This window comes from Euprymna scolopes, chromosome 27, assembly GCF_053919585.1.
Source record: "Euprymna scolopes isolate OS-2025 chromosome 27, ASM5391958v1, whole genome shotgun sequence".
NCBI classification, from domain to species: domain Eukaryota; kingdom Metazoa; phylum Mollusca; class Cephalopoda; order Sepiida; family Sepiolidae; genus Euprymna; species Euprymna scolopes.
This window is the reverse complement of record NC_136508.1, coordinates 69672664-69692423: the sequence shown is the minus strand read 5'-3', so window position 1 is coordinate 69692423 and position 19760 is coordinate 69672664. Positions and strand designations below refer to the sequence as shown.

General features: G+C 31.7%; 2 protein-coding genes across 2 annotated transcripts in view; both read right to left on the bottom strand.

Moving 5' to 3' along the window:
• LOC145248906 (BPTI/Kunitz domain-containing protein-like) overlaps window positions 1-19760 on the bottom strand; it is a 70935-nt gene that overhangs the window by 47185 nt on the left and 3990 nt on the right. The window lies entirely within an intron of this gene.
• The window catches only part of LOC145248713 (carboxypeptidase inhibitor SmCI-like), a 94609-nt gene continuing 79594 nt past the window's right edge, over window positions 4746-19760 (bottom strand). Inside the window, exons 6-8 of the mRNA XM_080110365.1 lie at window positions 18663-18736; window positions 13263-13314; window positions 4746-5153 (exon numbers count right to left, since the gene is read on the bottom strand). Of these exons, the coding sequence (XP_079966491.1) occupies window positions 4865-5153; window positions 13263-13314; window positions 18663-18736 (415 nt within the window). The 3' untranslated portion in view covers window positions 4746-4864. The remainder of the gene's footprint in view (window positions 5154-13262; window positions 13315-18662; window positions 18737-19760) is intronic.

Here is a 19760-nt window from a genome sequence, read left to right as displayed (position 1 = left end):
TTTTATTTAAACGTATTCATATTTTTCTTTTTATTTTAACCTTTTTCATCTTTTTCTTTTTATTTTAATCTTTTCTATCTTTTTGATATTTTTTATTTTTATTTTAATATCTTCTTTTATTTAGCGTCTCTTTTTATTTTAATCTTTTCTTTCTTTTTATCTTTTTCTTTTTATTTAACCTTATCCATCTTTTTATTTTTATTTTTTTCAGTCTTTTTCCTTTTATTTTAATCTTTTCTTTCTTTATGTTCTAGAACAAAAATGTAAGAAAGTTTTATCAAAATTAGAATGCTTGCAATATCTAGTTTGATTTTTTTTATGGAAAGAGTTAAAAAGGGAAGCAAACTCTACATATTTCCTGAATTTAAATTTATTTGGAGTATATAAAATTTCTATTAATAAACAAATAATACATTTTTTCGGGTATATTATATGGCTATGGCTTTCCATTTTAAAAAATGTAGATTTGCAGCAAATTTAATTTGTGTTCATTAGGCACCATATCAGCAAGATTCCTTTAATTTCAATTTCTTAAGACCTTTAAAACTTAAGCCTTAAATTTTAGACATTTTCAAGAACCAGAATGATATAATAGATTTTAATTAATATTAGAGCAACAATTCGATGCATAACGTTTAGTATCTGTGACGTTACATGTAGACATGCTCTTGAATAAAATCATGTAAGAAAGTTTTTACCGATATTTAAATAAAGAATTTTAGACAAGTTTTAGTAGCACTATATCTTGATCTGAACCTTCAAAGTGATTCAAAACTGTTTCATTCTGGTGCAAACAATTTATCAGTCTCAGGCATATATTTCTATTTTTCTTTATTATATAAAATTTGAATTTCATTTGTTATAAATGAAATGAAATGTTTAAAATAATAAATGCGATAATGTTTTATTAAAACCATTTTTTTTTAAATTTTATATACTTTAAAAATTAAAAGTATTATTTAACTGTGTTAATTTCCTATTCGTCTTTTTAGGTTTGCCAATAATGCGAGGAAGGGACGATGCGACGGTTCAATTCAGCGTTTGTGGTGGAAACAGGAATAACTTCCAGACACTCAAAAAGTGCCGGAAGGTCTGTGAGAGCAGGTGTCTACTGCCAGCGAAAACGAGACCGTGTAAAGCCATAATGCGACGTTACTTCTTCAACGTTAAAACCCTACCCCTAACCCTAATCCTAACAATTTTCAAACTAAAAAAGCATGCGAAGCTACCTGCCTTTTCTCATATATCCGAGGTTGATGTGATTTCGATTTCATGTATATTTCAATATTTTTTCAATAGAATGTATACGTTATTTTATTAATAAATACAGCGATAATTCATTATATATTTGATACTACCTATGTACAATAAAAATTTAATAATTTTACTGTGTTTTATTATTTACACATGGATGGTGGTCTAGTGCTTAACAAAACGCACTGATTACCTGGGTGTTCCAAGTTCGTTCCAGAAAAATCACGTTCACTTTAGATGTTGGCAACCTTCAATTCGTCCCTCCCTCTCGATAAAGAATTCTTACTAGAAAAATATCGGAAAACGATGCCACTAATAGAATCTCTTAATTCATATAACGATGATGATGATTGACACACTGTCTATATTCCAACGCGTTTTCTTCATCAATCTGTATAATGTTGATGATAATAACCCTATAGAAAGTGGCCAAGAAAAAATACATAACAAATAAATGCTACCAAAGTTAACCTAGGTTACTCTTCTACCTACCTGTATATGCGTGTTTAAACTTATTAAAATTATTAAAACGACATTATTTTTGCACCAACCTAATAACTATTAAAACATATCCGCTAAAAATCACTTTTCCAGCGTTATAATGACACAGCAATAGATATAATTTTAAGAGAAGGTTAAGGATGAAGATAGGAAATGAAAGAGAAAGGGAAAGGGGGGGGAAATGAGATGAGTACAAAGAAGACAAAAGTTAAAACTGTCAGAGTTTAACGTAATTTTATTAATGCCGTGTTCATTTCTTTTTCCTTATATATATATTTCCCTACACAATAACTCTGTCAATATTTGGTCTAGAGACTCAATATTTGACATAAGAGGTATTGAGATTCAGGAAAATCTTTTTAATCGGTTTCCGGACAGAAATCTGGCTGTCAAGGGGTCAATGTTCAAATCTTAAGGGAATAAAATTGGGGTCAAAGTTAAAAAAAAATAACTTTTGCGGTCTCTACGAAATTACCCAGACAATTGTTGGTCTAAATATTTGAAATCTTTAAGTGTATTCGCGCGTATGGCAAGTTATGAACAGTACATAGGGCCGAGCAAAGCCGGGCGGAATTGCTAGTAGACAAATAAATAAATAAATAAATAAATAATAGCATGAATTGTGTCACAGCGTTGCCTATGTTGTATATGAAAGAATGATTTAACTATAAAAATATCCTAGAATAAAATCACGTGCGAAAACAATATTCAATATTTTGGATACATCTTTTGCTGCTCCCCTCTCCAAGCAAATTTAAAATAAAACTAAATGTTGGGTTAGTCTCTTGTTAGGTTACGATAAAAAAAAAAAAACTATATATATATACTAGCATGGATACCCAGCGTTGCCAGGGTTGACATGATATTCGGTTTGGACACACCTGTTATACTAAGAATATTGAGCAGTGTTTTATTATTATATGTTAACGCCATCGTTACCCAAAAAAAACTTTAAAAATAAAAGAACGCCTACAACGATATACAGTTTATATTACTTCTAAATTTAATCCGTAGATTGGATTTAGAATAATATTTCTAAAGATTAAAATGATTTTAATGTGTGAAATGGTTTCATAGATGATGTAATGTAATAAAAGGCACAGTCGTTAGAAGCTGATGAATAAATAAATGAATTATAAATAACTCAATAATTTTTTTATTTACCTGAATGTTCATTTTTTTTTTTTTTTAACTGTGGATGGTATTTATTCCATAGGTCCTTTCGGGTGTATATCCCATCATCAGTGGAGAAACAGATCCGTTCTCTAGGCTGTCAATTGTTACGTGGCTGTTTTGTTTAGATTTAAAATAAAAAAACGCTCAAAGTTTTAATGAATCCGTTATCTATTCAGGGGAAATAATTCTTTTTTTTTTTTACTTTGTAGATTTTCTGATCAAGGAGACGTAATTCCAAATTGTTGGCCGTCGATATGTGCTGCGCATTGATTATGTAACGATTGCGATATGAACACGCCTGTTGGCATTTGTGAGCGATAATACAGACAAACTCTCTTCCTCCTCCCCTTACTTCCTCTCTCTCATAATTGAATATATATATACATATATATATATAATATGTATATGTATAGGTATATATAATATGTATATGTTTATGTATATATGTGTATAAATATATGTGTATAAATATATATAGATATATATGTATATATATGTATATATGCATGTATATATATGTATATCTAAATATATGTATATATATGTATATATGTACATATGTGTATACATATATATGTGTGCGTATATATATGTATATATACACACATATATATGTGTATATATATGTATATATATATATGTATGTATGTATATATATATGTGTGTGTATATATATATATATATATATATATATGGGTTCATATGAATGAATGAACACTTTTTCGGGGTCAACGGCCAACTAGCACCGTGTGTGTTTGTGTGTATGTGTGGGTTGGGGTGGAGAGGACTCCTGTAAGCTGTGGTGAAGGCAACCTTTCTAGGAGAAGCAAATCTCTGCTTTAAAAAACCATAAAGCGGTAGACCAGTACCCGCAAGCTGGTCTGCAGTTTAACTTGTTGCTGGCTATCTTGCTCTTGCTTGTTGCTGGATCTCAACATTTTGAACCGAGAGAGAGACTTTGCTGTCGTACAAAGCTAAGACTCTGTAACATCATCTGTGTATAGATACTCCCGTCAGGCATTTGTCTATAAAAGTGGTCCTGTGGCGATGGAAAAGTTGTGATGCATGGAGGCTTGAAATACTGGAAGCATGTAATAATTGATCTCAATGACCATCTTCAGTGTTATGCCTGCTTGAGCGTGTGAATTCACCAGTAGGACTAAAAGAAAAAGTCATCTTTGGGCTCATTGACTTTAAGTGTCTGAGGGAGTGGCACTCGTCTGACAAGACGTTGCAATCATCATCATCATCATCATATATATATGTATACAAAGGAACAAATCGTATTATGTGTTCATCAACGTTTCGTCTTTATTTCGAGATTCCTCTGGATGAAATAAAGACGAAACGTTGATGAACACATAATACGGTTTGTTCCATTTTATTTCTCTATTTTGTCGGAATACAATTTCCATTATTTTCATCATATATATATATATATATATATATATTATATATATATGTATATATATATATATTATATATATATTATGTATATATATTATGTATGTATATATATATATATATATATATATATATATATATATATATATATATATATATATATATATATATATATATATTGCTCTTTCGTGATACATTAATTTATTTTATATTTCTGTCTTATATCAACGATTAACTCTTGATGAGTTTGGTGGCGAAAGTGGCACCAAGGTTTGTATTATTTTCCAAGCGCTAGAGAGAGAGAGGGGGGCATTTAAGTAATTAAAACTGAAAATATAAGGCATTTTCGATGAGATATACATGTCTAGAAGTTATTCTTTTTTTTTTTTTAACAAGACACAACAAAGGAAATTAATACAAATACGATCTTTATTCTAAAAAGCATACTGTTATTAAGAGATATTACATATAAAATGATTAATTATATCGCATAATGAAATTTTATTCCAATAGTCAAATTGCAATCAGATCATTGTGGTGGATTCGTGATGACGCACTGAGCTTCACAATCTTTCTTTGATTCAAAATTATTGGCATTGCCTTCGCATCCTCCATAGATGAATTTTTCACACTCCCTGGTAACCTTGTTGTAGTAGTATCGTTGAATATAGGCCATGCACTTACCCTTCTTCATTGGCAACAAGCAGTTGTTGCACACATTCTTACACGCATCTAAAGTCTCGAAGTTGTTTTCGTTTCTTTTACATCCGCCATAAATAAACTGTTCGCATTTATTAGTCGTCGTGTTGAAAGCATATCTAGAGAAAAAGAATGAAATACAAAGTTTATAAACAATAAGTAGATTTTTTTTTACATAGGCATCACCACATTATCAAGGCCAAGAGGCCACTCAAGGATAAGGGTTAAAGAGTGTACAGTAGAAATTGGACATTATAGTAATCATTAGTAATGAAAATTTGGTAAAGTTGATAACTTATATGGAACGGCTCATCAAGAACTTATTTACGTTAGACTTGAAGACAACCATATTGTAGTCAGCCGGAAAGCAGGAAAACGGAAGACAATTCCACAGGTGTGCAGTTCTAAGAAAAAAGCTTTGTTCATGGAATCTACGTTTAGGTTTAGGCACAGATAAAGAGTGGGGGGAATTATTGATAGTGTTTACAGCTAGACGAGTGTTTCTTGTGAAAGTTTGGCGAGGGGGGACCATAGATTGAAGCTCATTCGAACACTTTCCATGAAAATAACGATACATCAGAGACAAACTCGCAACATCTCTTCTGTGAGTTAAAGGTTGTAAGGAAGAGAAAAGGACATCTCCTACGAGGCTACGAAGTCTATTTTGAACTCTATCAAGGCAGGCCAAGTCCTTTCTAGCAGCTCCTGCCCAGATGTGGCAACAGTATTCCATCCTTGGACGTACCTGGCTCTTATATAGATAGAGAATAGCATCAGCAGTGAGATATCTACCGGATCGATAGAAAGATCCCACCATTTTTCCAGCGGCCTTGGCAACAGATTTGATGTACGTATTCCATTTAAGATCAGGAGTAATGGTCAAGCCAAGAAGTTTGTCAAAACTTTAGGCCTCCTGAAGACGAGAGCCATTCATTTCAATTGATGTCAGATGTGGATCAGAATGTTGATGATGTAAAGAGAGAAGCTTGGTTTTAGATGCATTAAAAGTAACCAGCCATTCTTTACCCCATTGTACTACGTGCTCAAGATCAGAGGAGAGAGAATTGGAGAGAACTTGGTCGTTTAGTGTCTTAGATGTGCTACCATAAATGGTAGTGTCGTCTTTACTTAAAATAAAAATTATTTTAAAATATAAGCATATATTTTTCATGTTATTTTTTATGCTTCGATGTTGAGGGGCAACAGATATTCATTATATATATATATATATATATATATATATACATATATATATAATTATATATATATATATATATATATATATAAATATATATATATATATATATATATATATATATATTCCAGGTTAAAAATATCCTAAAATAAAAGCCTAGTTTATAATGATACTAACACTTATTTCCAAAAACCCACAATAAAAAAAATTAAAGTTTAAAAAACCTTCCAAATTTTCTTTTTCCTTTCATTAAAAGACTTGCCTCAATAAAGACCAGCGGCTATGGTTATGTGATGATTTTTTTTGTATTGAAACAGTAGATTTCTTGTCGCGGCCAATGGTAATTTTGTTTAACTAAATTGAATAAATTAATTAGATACGTATGTATAAATATATTATCAGTTTTACCCAGATATACCGCTCTCTAATATCCGGGTGCCCTTTTATCCGGGTTACACTGTACGTTAAAACAGGTTCCAATTTGGGACCAGAGAAAATCTCGCGTATATCCGTTGTTCTCATATTCGGGTCTCTTATATACGACAGAGAGACAGAGAGAGAGAGAGAGATGAAGAAGAAGAAGAAGAAGAAGAAGAAGAAGAAGAAGAAGAAGAAGAAGAAGAAGAAGAAGCCCTTATCAGGATAAAAAAATCTACAGATAGAGGGGCGAATAATATGACTAACTGGAATAACGGCCATGAGGAACATGAGAATTAATCTCTAGCAGAGATTTTATGAGAGACAACAATAACAGGAGAACCATTAACACGGAACTGGAGAATAGAAGAGATTTTACCACAACCATTTTTTTTTCGAGACATTAATGCTTTAGCTGATATTTACTGCTTCCAGTAATTGGCTAATGGGACAACTGATTTGCATAAATAATTACAAAACTAATGGTTTTGCCATATTTCTGGCATAATTGGGTATGATCACAACGGTTTAGATGATTATATTTATTGCCAGGTGTGATAAGAACGCGTCAATAAAGTGACTGAATCACTATATAAAATATAATTTGTTTCTTTTAATTTTTGTAACATAGCTGAATTTTGTTTCCATCAACGACATTTAATATTCGCAATTGGATATCTTTTTCCTATGGTAGATGTTCTTTCTTTGCTATCCATTTTTGTATCGTTTTTTTTTTTTTGTTTTTTTTTTCATTACAAGAACAGTACTCCACTCAAAACCCAGCGATAATGATTAACTACATCGACTACTTGTTAACAACCAACCGTTTCCGGATTTGGGCCTACTAGGCTTGTTATTCTACATAGCGCATAAATTCAAAATGGCGTTCAATTTTACATTATTCAATATTTTGCAGTAGAAAAAAATAGGTCGTGTTTTTTTTTTATTCATCTAATACGTTTGCCTACTTAATATAGACAGGAACAAATATAATGCAGATTAGTAAGCAGGTTTCTCGTCTTATTCATTCACAGTGGCGAAGGTTTAAATAAAGGCTATTCAATCGAAAAGAGGGGATGACTTTCGAAAGTATCGGCGAAAAAAGTGACACATCCTTGTAGAAAAGTGCTCAGTTGAGGATTTTTAGCCAATTTTTTTATATTTGTCGTCCGAGGGATCGAGCTTAAAAATGATACCAATCTCATGAAAATCTGTCGCCTTTATCGAAAGTTTTAGACAGGCATAAAAACATGCATACATGCATACATACATACATACATACATACATGCATGCATACATATATACATACATACATTTAAAAAAAACAGGTGAGATTTATATTATAGATTAATCACAAATAACCTTATTTTATACCGAGTAATATATGTATAAAAGTGTATATATATATATATATATATATATATATATATATATATATATATATATATATATATATACTAGCAAAAGTACCCGTCGTTGACTGGGTTCAAAAACAGCCTACAGAAGATGGACTCTGATTTATGAAAGTATGATAGGTTATGAAAACGAACGGTTGTAAAGAGATAGCTTCGAATTTGGGGGTATCAAAACCAAAGCAAAATATGATGAAAGTAAAAAAAAAAATAGGTAAACCCCATAATTTATTATACTATACCTGTTCACATTGAAACACTTATGTCAATATTCTGTAGATATTTATATTAAAAAACCTTGTTAAACCATGTGACATACTTCCATTCTATGGAGGTCAGGTGCGAACGAACACCCCATAATTTTATTATACCATATTTCTTAAAACTAAATCATAATTATCAAAGTATACTTACGCAGATAGACATGAAAAGTCTTTATCAAAGTTCGTGCCTATTTTCATTCTATGGAGGCCAGGCGCGAACGCAGACCCCACAATTGTATTATACCATCCCTATTTAAGTTAAAACATATTTATCAAAGAAGTCTTATGAGCCTATTCGTGACCAGACAAACACACACACACACACACATTCAGCTATATATATATATATATATATATATATATATATATATATATATATATAGAGAGAGAGAGAGAGAGAGAGAGAGAGTCAGAGATGTCTCGTGTTCCGGGGTTCGAATCGTTCGACTGGTGTTAATCGTGACACCCTGCACTGAAGATTCCCGAAAGGATGAAACACTAGTGTCTCTAGGTATTTAATTATTATAGTAAAAAATTAATTATATATATGTATATATATATATATGTATATATATATATGTATATATATATATGTATATATATATGTATATATATATGTATATATATATATATATGTATATATATATATGTATATATATATATATATATATATATATATATATATATATATATATATATATATATATATATATATAACTCGTTTTTATTATTATTTAAAAATATGTATCAATACAAAGTTTGGTTAAAAAGTTTGTTCCTTTGTTATTTGCTTTTTTTTGGGGGGGGGTAATTTTTTTGTTTGTTTTTTTTTCCGTGATATTTGTTTACAGAGCCAGTGAAGTTAATCAGAGTACTTCTTCCCTACTTGGTCCAATTATGCTAATGATTGGGATTTAATTGTACTGTTATCATAAAAGAAAAGTGTCCTCTTACGATTTAAAAAAAATTTTTTTTCATCATTTTTATTTCTTTTTAAGGGGTATTTCATGGCATTTGAATTCTTCAAAACTTTAAATTTCAGTAAGAAGAGCAATTTTCTAAAGCTCGTCACTGTCTGCGCAAATAAGTTGTTTCCTTAACAAATTTCGGGACGTCGTAAATATCAGCAAAAACAATTTCTTAAAAAAATAAAATGGTTGGAGTAAAATCTCTTCTATTCTCCCCGTTCCATTTTAACGATTATCCTGCTGTTCTTTGTCTCTTGTAAAATCTTTGCCTACGGGCGATTATTTCTCATATTCTTATATTACGTGCTTCTGTTTTTCATGGACGTTGTTCCAGTTAGTCTTATTTCTCGTCACCTCCCTCATTTATTTTATCCTGATGACCATTCGAAAATACTAGGCGATTTGTGTAGTTAAACGTCGATACTTGCATGCAAGAACTGGAAAACCTAATGTCGTCTACTGTTCTGACTGGTATATACTGAATTATCATTTGGTATTGATGTAAAGCAACGTTGAGGCAGGTTAGTACCAGATCGGTGACATTTTGAGAATACTAGACGCTGTCCTTGCTTACGGTCCTACAGCCTGTACACTCACCCGGAGATTGGGAAAAAACTAGACAGCACATACACCCGTATGATACGAACAATATTAAATATATCTTGGAAAAATCATTCCACTAAGCAGCAACTTTATGGCAACCTACCTGTCATATCTAATACTATCAGAGAGAGGGACGCCTACGATTTTCCGGTCACTGTTTGAGGAGTAAGCATGAATTAGTGAGTGATGTATTGCTATGGACCCCACGACACGGACATGCAAGCAAAGGAAGACCTAGATCCATATACATCCAACAGATAGCACACGACGCCAACTATGAACTTGAAGATCTCAGGCAGCTGATGGACGGCAAGAAACTCTGGAGAGGAAGAGTCACATAAGTCCGAGCAAGAAACTCATGATGATGATGATGATGATTATCATGATGATGATGATGATCATCATCATCATCATCATCATCATCATGACGATTACGATGATGATGGGGAGGAGGAGGCGCTTTATGTAAAAGGATGTCGACATCTACCTGGAAGAAGTGAAAAACTTAATGTCATCTACCGTTCTGACGGATATATACTGAAGTATTATTTGGTATTGAAGTTAAGCCACGTTGAGTCATGTCAATACCAGCTGGGTGACAATTTGAGAATACTAGGCGCTTTATGAACGAGGATGTCGACACCTGCTTGCAAGAACTGATGAAAATTAAATGTCGTCCACTCCTCTGACGGGCATAAACGGAAGTATTATAGCATGGCTCGACCTCATCAGCACCAGATAGGTGACCATTTGGGAAATACCAAGCACTGTATGTAGGGGGATATCGTCATCTGCCTGTAAGAAATTAATGTGGTCATCTCACCTGACCGGGATATACATTCTAACTGAGGATCGCTTGTGAATTTTATATTTTAGTGAAACTTCTTCCTTTGGAATAAGCTGACTGAACACAGCTTTGGTTTCAATAACATTTATATGCAGATCATATGTAACATAAAATAATTTGAGCTAATTTTAGGATAAAAATTGAAATATTTTTTTTCGAATTTGCTTTAAGCTAATCATTAGGCATCCGTAAATTATATCTGACAATGTGAACAATATGATAGTTCATGACAACATTGCGAATCCAAAGCATTATTAATCGATGAATCAGATGAGAAACCAGGTCAATCCGCCTGGTGTTAATGCCTCTTACGTATTGTACTATGAGGGCTGAAAAACATTGTTCCATGATTTGCAAGTACTTTCGACTGAAATTAAACTATAAATTGCCACTTAGTTTAAACTCAGCAGACATTTAAAAAATAACTCGATGACGACTGGGAGAATGCAGTCGAATGTACTCGCAAAAAACTCGAACAAAAACACACATACGGATACTGTATACATCAGTTTAACAAAATAATTTAACGAATAATTAAACAGAGATAGTACGCGCTGTAATCACTTTTGCCTTATCTATAGATCTATAAAAGTGAACTTGTCTCTGTGTGTGTCTGTGTGTTTGTTTGTGTGTCTGTGTGTCTGTGTGTCTGTATCTGTACATTTCCCTACGAAATAATTCTCTCAATTTTAAGTCTACACACTAGAAATTTGATATACAGGGTACTGAGATTTGGCAAAACATTTGTAACCCGTTTTCAGCCAGAAATTTTCCTGTTAAGGTGTCAAAGTTGAATGATTTGACTTTTAAGAACTCTGCCAAACTCCTCCGATAATTTTGGATCTAAACACTTGAAATTTTAGATATCGGGTCCTTTGACATGGATCTAACTTAATAACGTGATTGAGCCCTAAACAATAAACGTAAAGGGGTCATAATAGGAGACAAAGTTTACAAAATTTTACCTCTACGGTCTCTAGCAAATCGCTCAGAAAATTTCTGGTCTAAACATTTGAAATTTTACCTAAAATGTATTCAGATGCTAGCATTTTTAATCGGTTTGGGTAAAAAAAAATTTAGTTACCAATATATAAATGTATCTATGTATGTTTGCATGTCTGCCTAAAACTTTGGACAGAAGCAATGGATTTTATCAAGATCAGTATCATTTCGACGTTCGACCTTTCAGACAAAAAATATGAGAAAAATTGGCTAAAAACATTAATATCTTCACCTTCAACTGACCACTTTTAAACAGGGGGGGGGGGATCGCCGATATTTTTGAAAGTTATCCTATCCTTTCGATTGTATGGCCTTACTTTAAACCTACATCACTTTGGCGGTGGTCGTAACAGCAAACACGTCAGTTTTTTTCCTGTTCTTTTCCTCATTTGCGGTACGGGTTCGAGCCTGCCTCCTTACTACCACATTTTTTTATTTTTTTTTTTTTTTGCTCAACATACACATCCAAACACCCGGGCACGCCGGGCTGAAATTCTAGTAATATATATATATATATATATATATATATATATATATATATATATATATATATATATATATATATATATATATAAATTTGGCGTATCTCTGTAGGTGTGTTTGTGTACATTTTCCAACGCAATAATATCACTTTTCGGCCAGAAAATTCTTATTAAGGGGTCAACGATCAACGATTTGACTTTTGAGAACTTTACCAAACTCCTCCGCTAATTTTTGGTCTAAACACTTGAAATTTTAGATATAGGTTCCTTGGGCATGGATCTAACTTAATAACTTGATTTTAACCCAAAACAATAAATGTTAGGGTGTTATAATAGCAGTTAAAACAAAGTTTGAAAAAAAAAACTGACTGCTTTTTTTGCTCAACATACACCCCAAACACTCGGGCAACTAGCATACTAGCATTTCAGCCTTAGGTGGAAATCGGCGCTTCTAATCGTTACGCAATTTAGAGGCTGTTAAGATAGGTATGCGAAATTACAATGTTTAAACATTGTCTAAACACATAAGCTGTATTTGTTCCCACAAAAAGCATTGCTTTATACGAAAGCGGCAGTTTGTTATTCCACTCACCAGTATGCTCAACCCAAGATAGGGAGCATTTATAGTGATTCACTCACAGACTATTTCGATGTATCATAGCTCTTCAGAGTGGTTGAAAACACATTAAAACAAGAATTTAGATTAGATTAGATTTTACAGAAGTTTCTTAGATTAGATTAGATTTTGCAGAGGATTCTAAGATCTTGAGTAAAATCTAAACGAACATTAGTTTAAGCATTAATGTCAACACAATAAATTACTTATTACTTGCAACTGTGCTTTTCAGATTTTAAAGGAAACGGAAAGTAAGATAACTGTTAGCAAACAGGTGAAGACCAGTTTTACGAAGATCATTGTAACTAATCTGTTATTTTAGCAGCCAGTTGTTTGTCCTCGAGGATTTCTGTTCGCACTTTAAACTGACTCCGTGCATATTCTTCACTTACTGGAGGTGAATAAGAGATAAACAAACCTACCTTTCGAAATGTCCCATGCAAGGTCCCTTGACAATTTCTTGGGTGCAAATGCCTGTTAAAAAGAAAAAGATATTTTTAATACCTTTCGATATAAAGATTAGGATATGGGTCGACTTTAATCTTTATCTTTATATATGTTATGTTATTAGCTTGCAGAAAATCCCAAGGAACCAGTTCATGGCCGATTATTGGTAAATTACAAGAAATTTCGATAACAGATATATGTAATCGAAGCGAAAAAAGTATTTTAATTTTAAGAAAATATTTACATTAAAATAGTTCACAGAAATGTTTACTTGGGGAAAAGAAATTTCATAAGTAAAAATAAACACATTGCCACTCAGTTTAAACTCAACGGACATTTAAAAAATAACGCTTGTTAACGACTGGGGGAATTCAGTCGAAAGTACTCGCAATAAATCGAACAAAACGACACACACGCACGCACGCACACGCACGCACACAGATACACACACACACACACATATATATATATATATATATGTATATATATAGAGAGAGAGGGAGAGAGAGAAAGAGAGAGAGAAAGAGAGAGAGAAAGGAATCCACAGACAGACAGTTTCGCTATATCACAGCTCTGCAGTGCGGCCATACTAGCTACTACCCCAGGCCAGGATTGAAACACGAGCAGAGATGTTTTTTGAGAGACACAAAGCAATTGGTGGGGGTGTAAACTTACGAGTTACCACATACATTTAGAGAGAAGAGAGAGAGAGAGAGAAGAGAGAGAGAGGCAGTCCACTGACCGTAATGGAAATGTCGATATGAAAGATGTAAAAATAATGGGGAAACATCGGTAAATAAAGTTGCTGCAAATACAACCAAGACTGATAGTTTTTCCGAATATCCGTCAAATCAAGATCAATCCAGAAGTATAAGATGTTTCTCCATTGGCCGAAGTTAATCGCCTAAAAAGAACTTATCCGTCCCCTATTATTGTAAACAGCGTCTATTATAAATGTTACATTCATAACTAGACGATCACATATGCACTTCAAATATATATACATTAAAATCCTTAGCGACGATTAAATATGTCCCACGTAAAACATAAACCAGGCGCATTCATATATACTCCTAAATGCACGAACGCATCATATAGACGAATATACAACACATATAAATTAAACATGTTCAAATATTATATGTTAATAAAATGAAATTAAACTCAATAATTGTTTTTCAAAATGGCTTTATGAATATACATTGTATAAAACATTTAAATCGTCCTACATAAATACAGTTATACTTCTGTACTATCTGTCACTCGTCGGAACCAAATATAATAATAAAAAAAATCATCCAAAAGAGTGAAAATCTTTTTTGTGTATGTGCGTGGCGCTGTTCCCTGTTTTTAGTAAGTCTATATATTGACACAATATTTTTGTACAAGTGAGTAACCACTTATCAAGACTTGAAGGTCACTCAAGGATAGTGTTAATGAGTGTATGATAGTAAGCTGTTAATAATATAAAAGACCTGAATTAGTAATTTAGTCTTCAAAATATTAATCAAAACGCATACATAAGACAAAATTCGAATAACATACAGGACTGGTACATCATCATCACCATCATCATCTTTATTATTATGTTATTTTATTAATATTAATCAGATAATTACCTCAATGAAACATAATCGTTTGCAATAAAAGTTATTTTATAAAAAATATTTTTCAGCGGTTTCTACATTTGAACTTCGAGATCTGAATAACGATAAATCCTCTAGAGTTACTTCCCTTGATAATTATGGTTGTAGTTACTTCCTTTTACTGACTACAGTGACCTGTTTCTGTATCAATAAAACTACAAAAATGTGAAAACATGCATAAATTATTTTTCTTCTTTACAAGGGCATAAATATTTTTTGTCTCCCGACAAAAGGAGGGTGAACCTGTAAATTCACCCTTGTTTAATGTTTGTGCAAAATTTCAAAAAATTAATGGCGAAGTTATTGAGAAAAGTTCGGACTGACGAACGGACGAACGGACAAGGGTGAATTTACAGGTCCATCCTCTTTTTGTCAGGGGACCAAAAAGAAAATCTGCACCAATATTTTTTTTTTTTAAATAAGGGCGTACATTTTTTAAATGATTTTATTTTGTGGAATGAGTGGAACTATATTCATGCCTCCGAGTAATTATTTCACATATTTGGTTGTGTGGACGTCTTCGGGGTTTAGTTTAGCTCAGTATATGTAAATTAAATGTCCGAGTCTTCGTCAACAGAAAGGTGCTGAATATTCGATCTGTTATAATCAGCCGGGTCTAGCATGATGAAACCCAACAATTATTCTTTTAGGGTTACAAAACTTTATTATACCTGTTTAAAAAGGAAGACTAACTTTGTTGTATCTATGGTAAAAAGAAGGACGTGGGGAGGACGTTTAATGGAGGTTGAAAAAAATTCGTTTCCATTGTATAATTATCATAACGATGGATGTGTTTTAGTCGTTTCCCATTTTTTTTTTTTTTATTATCTTTCCGGTAGTTGAATTTTATTTAAGTCGTTCCCCTGTTTTAATTCGTTTCCCTTTAGAAAAAAAAAACTCTATTAAGCTTTGAAAACTGAGGGCGAAACACGGTCGCCTGACTCTATAGCCTTATTTAATATTATTTTTTCACCCTCTATTAAAAGTTTTCCCTCCGTCTTTCTTTTTACCAGAGATATAAAATACACAGTCTTTTTTTAGTAGTCATAATATATATATATATATATATATATATATATATATATATGATATAAAATGCTGTAAGTCTGTCTGTCTGTCTGTCTATTTCTATATTTTCAAACATTTTATATATATATATATATATATATATATATATATATATATGATTTAAAAAGCTATAAATCTGTCTGTCTGTCTGTCTGTCTATTTCCATATTTCAAACTCTTATATCTATATATCTTTAAAAGTGAAAGTTTCTGTCTGTGTGTGTGTCTGTGTGTCTGTGTGTGTACATTTATCTACGCAATAAATCTGTCAATTTTAAGTCTACAGACTCGAAGATTTGGGAACATCGATGTATTCGGTTTTTGGCCAGACATTTGGCGATTAAGGGGTCAAATTTCAACGATTTGACCTTTGAGAAATCTACTAAACTCCTCCAACAATTTTGGGGCTACACACTAGAAATTTTAGATATAGGTTCCTTGGACATGGATCTAACTTAACAACTTGATTTGAGCCCAAAACCATAAATTATAAGGGGTCATAATATGGGTCAAATTTTAAAAATATTGACCGCTTTTTTCTTTTTTTTTTCAATATACACCTCCAAATACCCGGGCAACGCCGACCACCCATCCTAGTGTGTGTATATATATATATATATATATATATATATATATATATATATATATAACGGCCATATTTCCGTCCGTCTGTTTGTTTCCATATTTTCAAATTTTATCTCCTCTGGAACGTAAAGTCGCAGAGCGGCTCTAGGGGTCTCAAATGATTGGATTTTTACGGACCGTTCTTTTATAGGTCTTTAGCAAGTTAAAATAGTTTTTTAAGGAGGTCACAAATGGGTTAAAATTGAAAAAACCGTTATACATTTTGTACATTCATCTTAGTTACTTTTTCATTTTTAATCAGTTCACATGCGTGTCACGTTAGTATAGTGGTAACGTCACCATCTTTGAATGCTACAGTTATTGAGATTTGGGAAAATCTTTTTAATTGTTTTTTTTGGCCAGAAATGTGGCTGTCAAGGGGTAAAATTTCAACGGTTTTACATTTGAAAACTCTACCAAACTCCTCCGCGAATTTTTAGTCTAAACACTTGAAATTTTAAATGTAGGTTCCTTGTTCATGGATCAAATTTTTTAATTCGATTTGAGCTCAAAAAAATAAATGTAAAGGGGTCAAAATTGGGGTCAAAATAAAAAGTTTGACTTCTTCCAAATTACTCAGCTAATTTCTGGTCTAAACTTATAAAATTTCAGCAATACATACTAGACATAAATTAATAAATATTCACTACATCTTAGTTTCTTATGATTATTTAAGCGGATATTATGGCATAACATAGGCACCACTTTTTTAGTTTATGATACAAACATTTAATACTTGCAATAAATTTGATCCACAGTCATTAGACCCCAATTAAACAAGATTCCCTTTAAATTTAATTTCTTCTGAAGCTCCCTTAAGCTTAAGCTTTAAATTTAAAAAGAAAATTCTACAATCACTATTATGCAATAGATGTTGATCAAAATTGGAATACGCATTCTCTAACTAAGGTTTCGTAGTTCAGATTCTGGGTCAGAATCTTGCTAGTTATTATATTCAGTAACTTTCTGCTAGCGAAAATTAACTAAATAATTACTTATATTAATACATTTTCAATAAATTTAATACGAAATTCATATATATGATTCTATTTTTTAATATGTAATAACCTATATAGTATTAGCTGTGAATATTTTAAAATACTGATGCAATGTTTGTTGTTCTATATTTATAATATAAAATCTTGATTTTAATCTTCGTAAGGGTATAAATTTTTCATTAGTTTATCATCAGATAAGTGATAGATTTTAAGATAGAGTCAGTTAAATTATCAGTGTTAACAGAGATACACTTACAGTTCTTTTAGATAGAGGCGCTCATACCAAACTATCCCTCCAAAATAAACTTGTATTTAATGAATTAGATACCCCAATCAATAAAGTAAATATTTTAACAGTTGTGAACTTTTTTTTAGATGAGGTATGAATTTTATATTATTTAGATTACTCTGACAATTAACCACATCTCGAGTTTTATCTGCAAAACGCTTCAATCAATGCAATCTCCGACCTTCGGCAGATATAAAAATCGCTATGTTTTGGCAGGTTTCGAGTTTTTTAATCTAGTCGGAAATAATCTAGACGAATTATAAAGATAATGTAATTATCAAGGAACCCAAGGGGTATAATTTTTAACTTATTATGGTTAATTTTTTAATTAAATACATTAACCAATTGTAAGTTCTTAGAAACATCATATTTATGAAACTAAGAAGTTGCAGGTTTCAGTATGGTTACTCGCATGTTATTCATTTTTTTGCCAGATGAAGATTTTAATATAAAAATTATTGTTTTTGATTATCGTTTTCGTCGTCCCCATACATCGACAGGTCCAAAATACTACAGAGAGAAGAATACACACCATCGTTTTCACATTCACATTTCATACATGTAAGCCTATAAAAGCACACTCGGAGTTATTGGTTTTATATAGGAGTGTCTTTCTGTTTCATCGAAATTCATGTAGCGATAGACGGCCGAAGTTGATACGAAGGACATCACTGATGTTGTGACTATTGCCAGAGTGTATATATTTTTCTTGATTACACCTTAATTCAATTAATAAAAAAACATAACTTACGCTCATCCCAACTGATCACCAGAGCGGATTGTATCGCCAGGAACAACAGAGGTAAAATGAATCTTAGCATGTTTCTTTATTCTGAAATAATAAAAATAATATAATATTCATAAATATTGAGATGGTCAAAAAGTTAGATTTTTTATTTTGAGTAGATATTAATACATTTCTTTTTTTCATGCTCGATTTAAAATTACGTCGGTCGAAATGCTGTGAATATATTCTAATAAAGATGTAATGAACATTTTTACAAGGAAATCATCACTTATAAAAACCCGAAGATCGCTTGAGGATAAAGCTTACTGAGTGTGAGGTGATACTGAAACACCGGAAAACGGAGGATACAGCGGTCGAAACGTTGTAAATATAACAATCAAATGTATCTGAAACTTAAGAATACTTTAAGCAATAACACTTGACTACAGAAGACCAGAGAGTTCATCATCCGAAATATTGTGAACGCAAATCAACAATTGCTGAAAAGAAATTGGTCAATTTTTAATTGAGTTAGTGATTAATTAATTACAAGAAATAATTTTAATTAATTTAAATGTTCCATTAAAGCAAGAATGTAAGTAGTTATTAAATAGAATTAGTTTTGTTTACGGTTTGTGTTGAATTTCTTTCTCATGGATGAAAAATAATAAACAAATGTTTTTTTTTTAAATTATAGAGCAAGATTTTTATCATTGTGTATGTGTGTATGTGTTTATGTGTGTATATGTTTATGTGTGTATGCGTGTATGCGTGTATGTGTGTATGTGCGTGTGTAAATTAAAGTAATTTACACCTCCGTTTATGAAATGTGTTTGTTTAATTACGCCTACTTGAGATGTTAAATATTTGCTTTGGATGAAACACGAGTAGCGTGAGAAATGGAGTATACTTATATATATATATATATATATATATATATATATATATATATATATATATAATATATATATATATATATATATATATATATATATATATATACTAGCAGATCAGCCCGGCTTTTCTCGAGCCCTATGTGTTTTTCATGACTTTATGTGCATATGCATATATATATTAAAAAGTTTGACTCATGTCTAGGAACTCTACATCCAAAATTTCAAG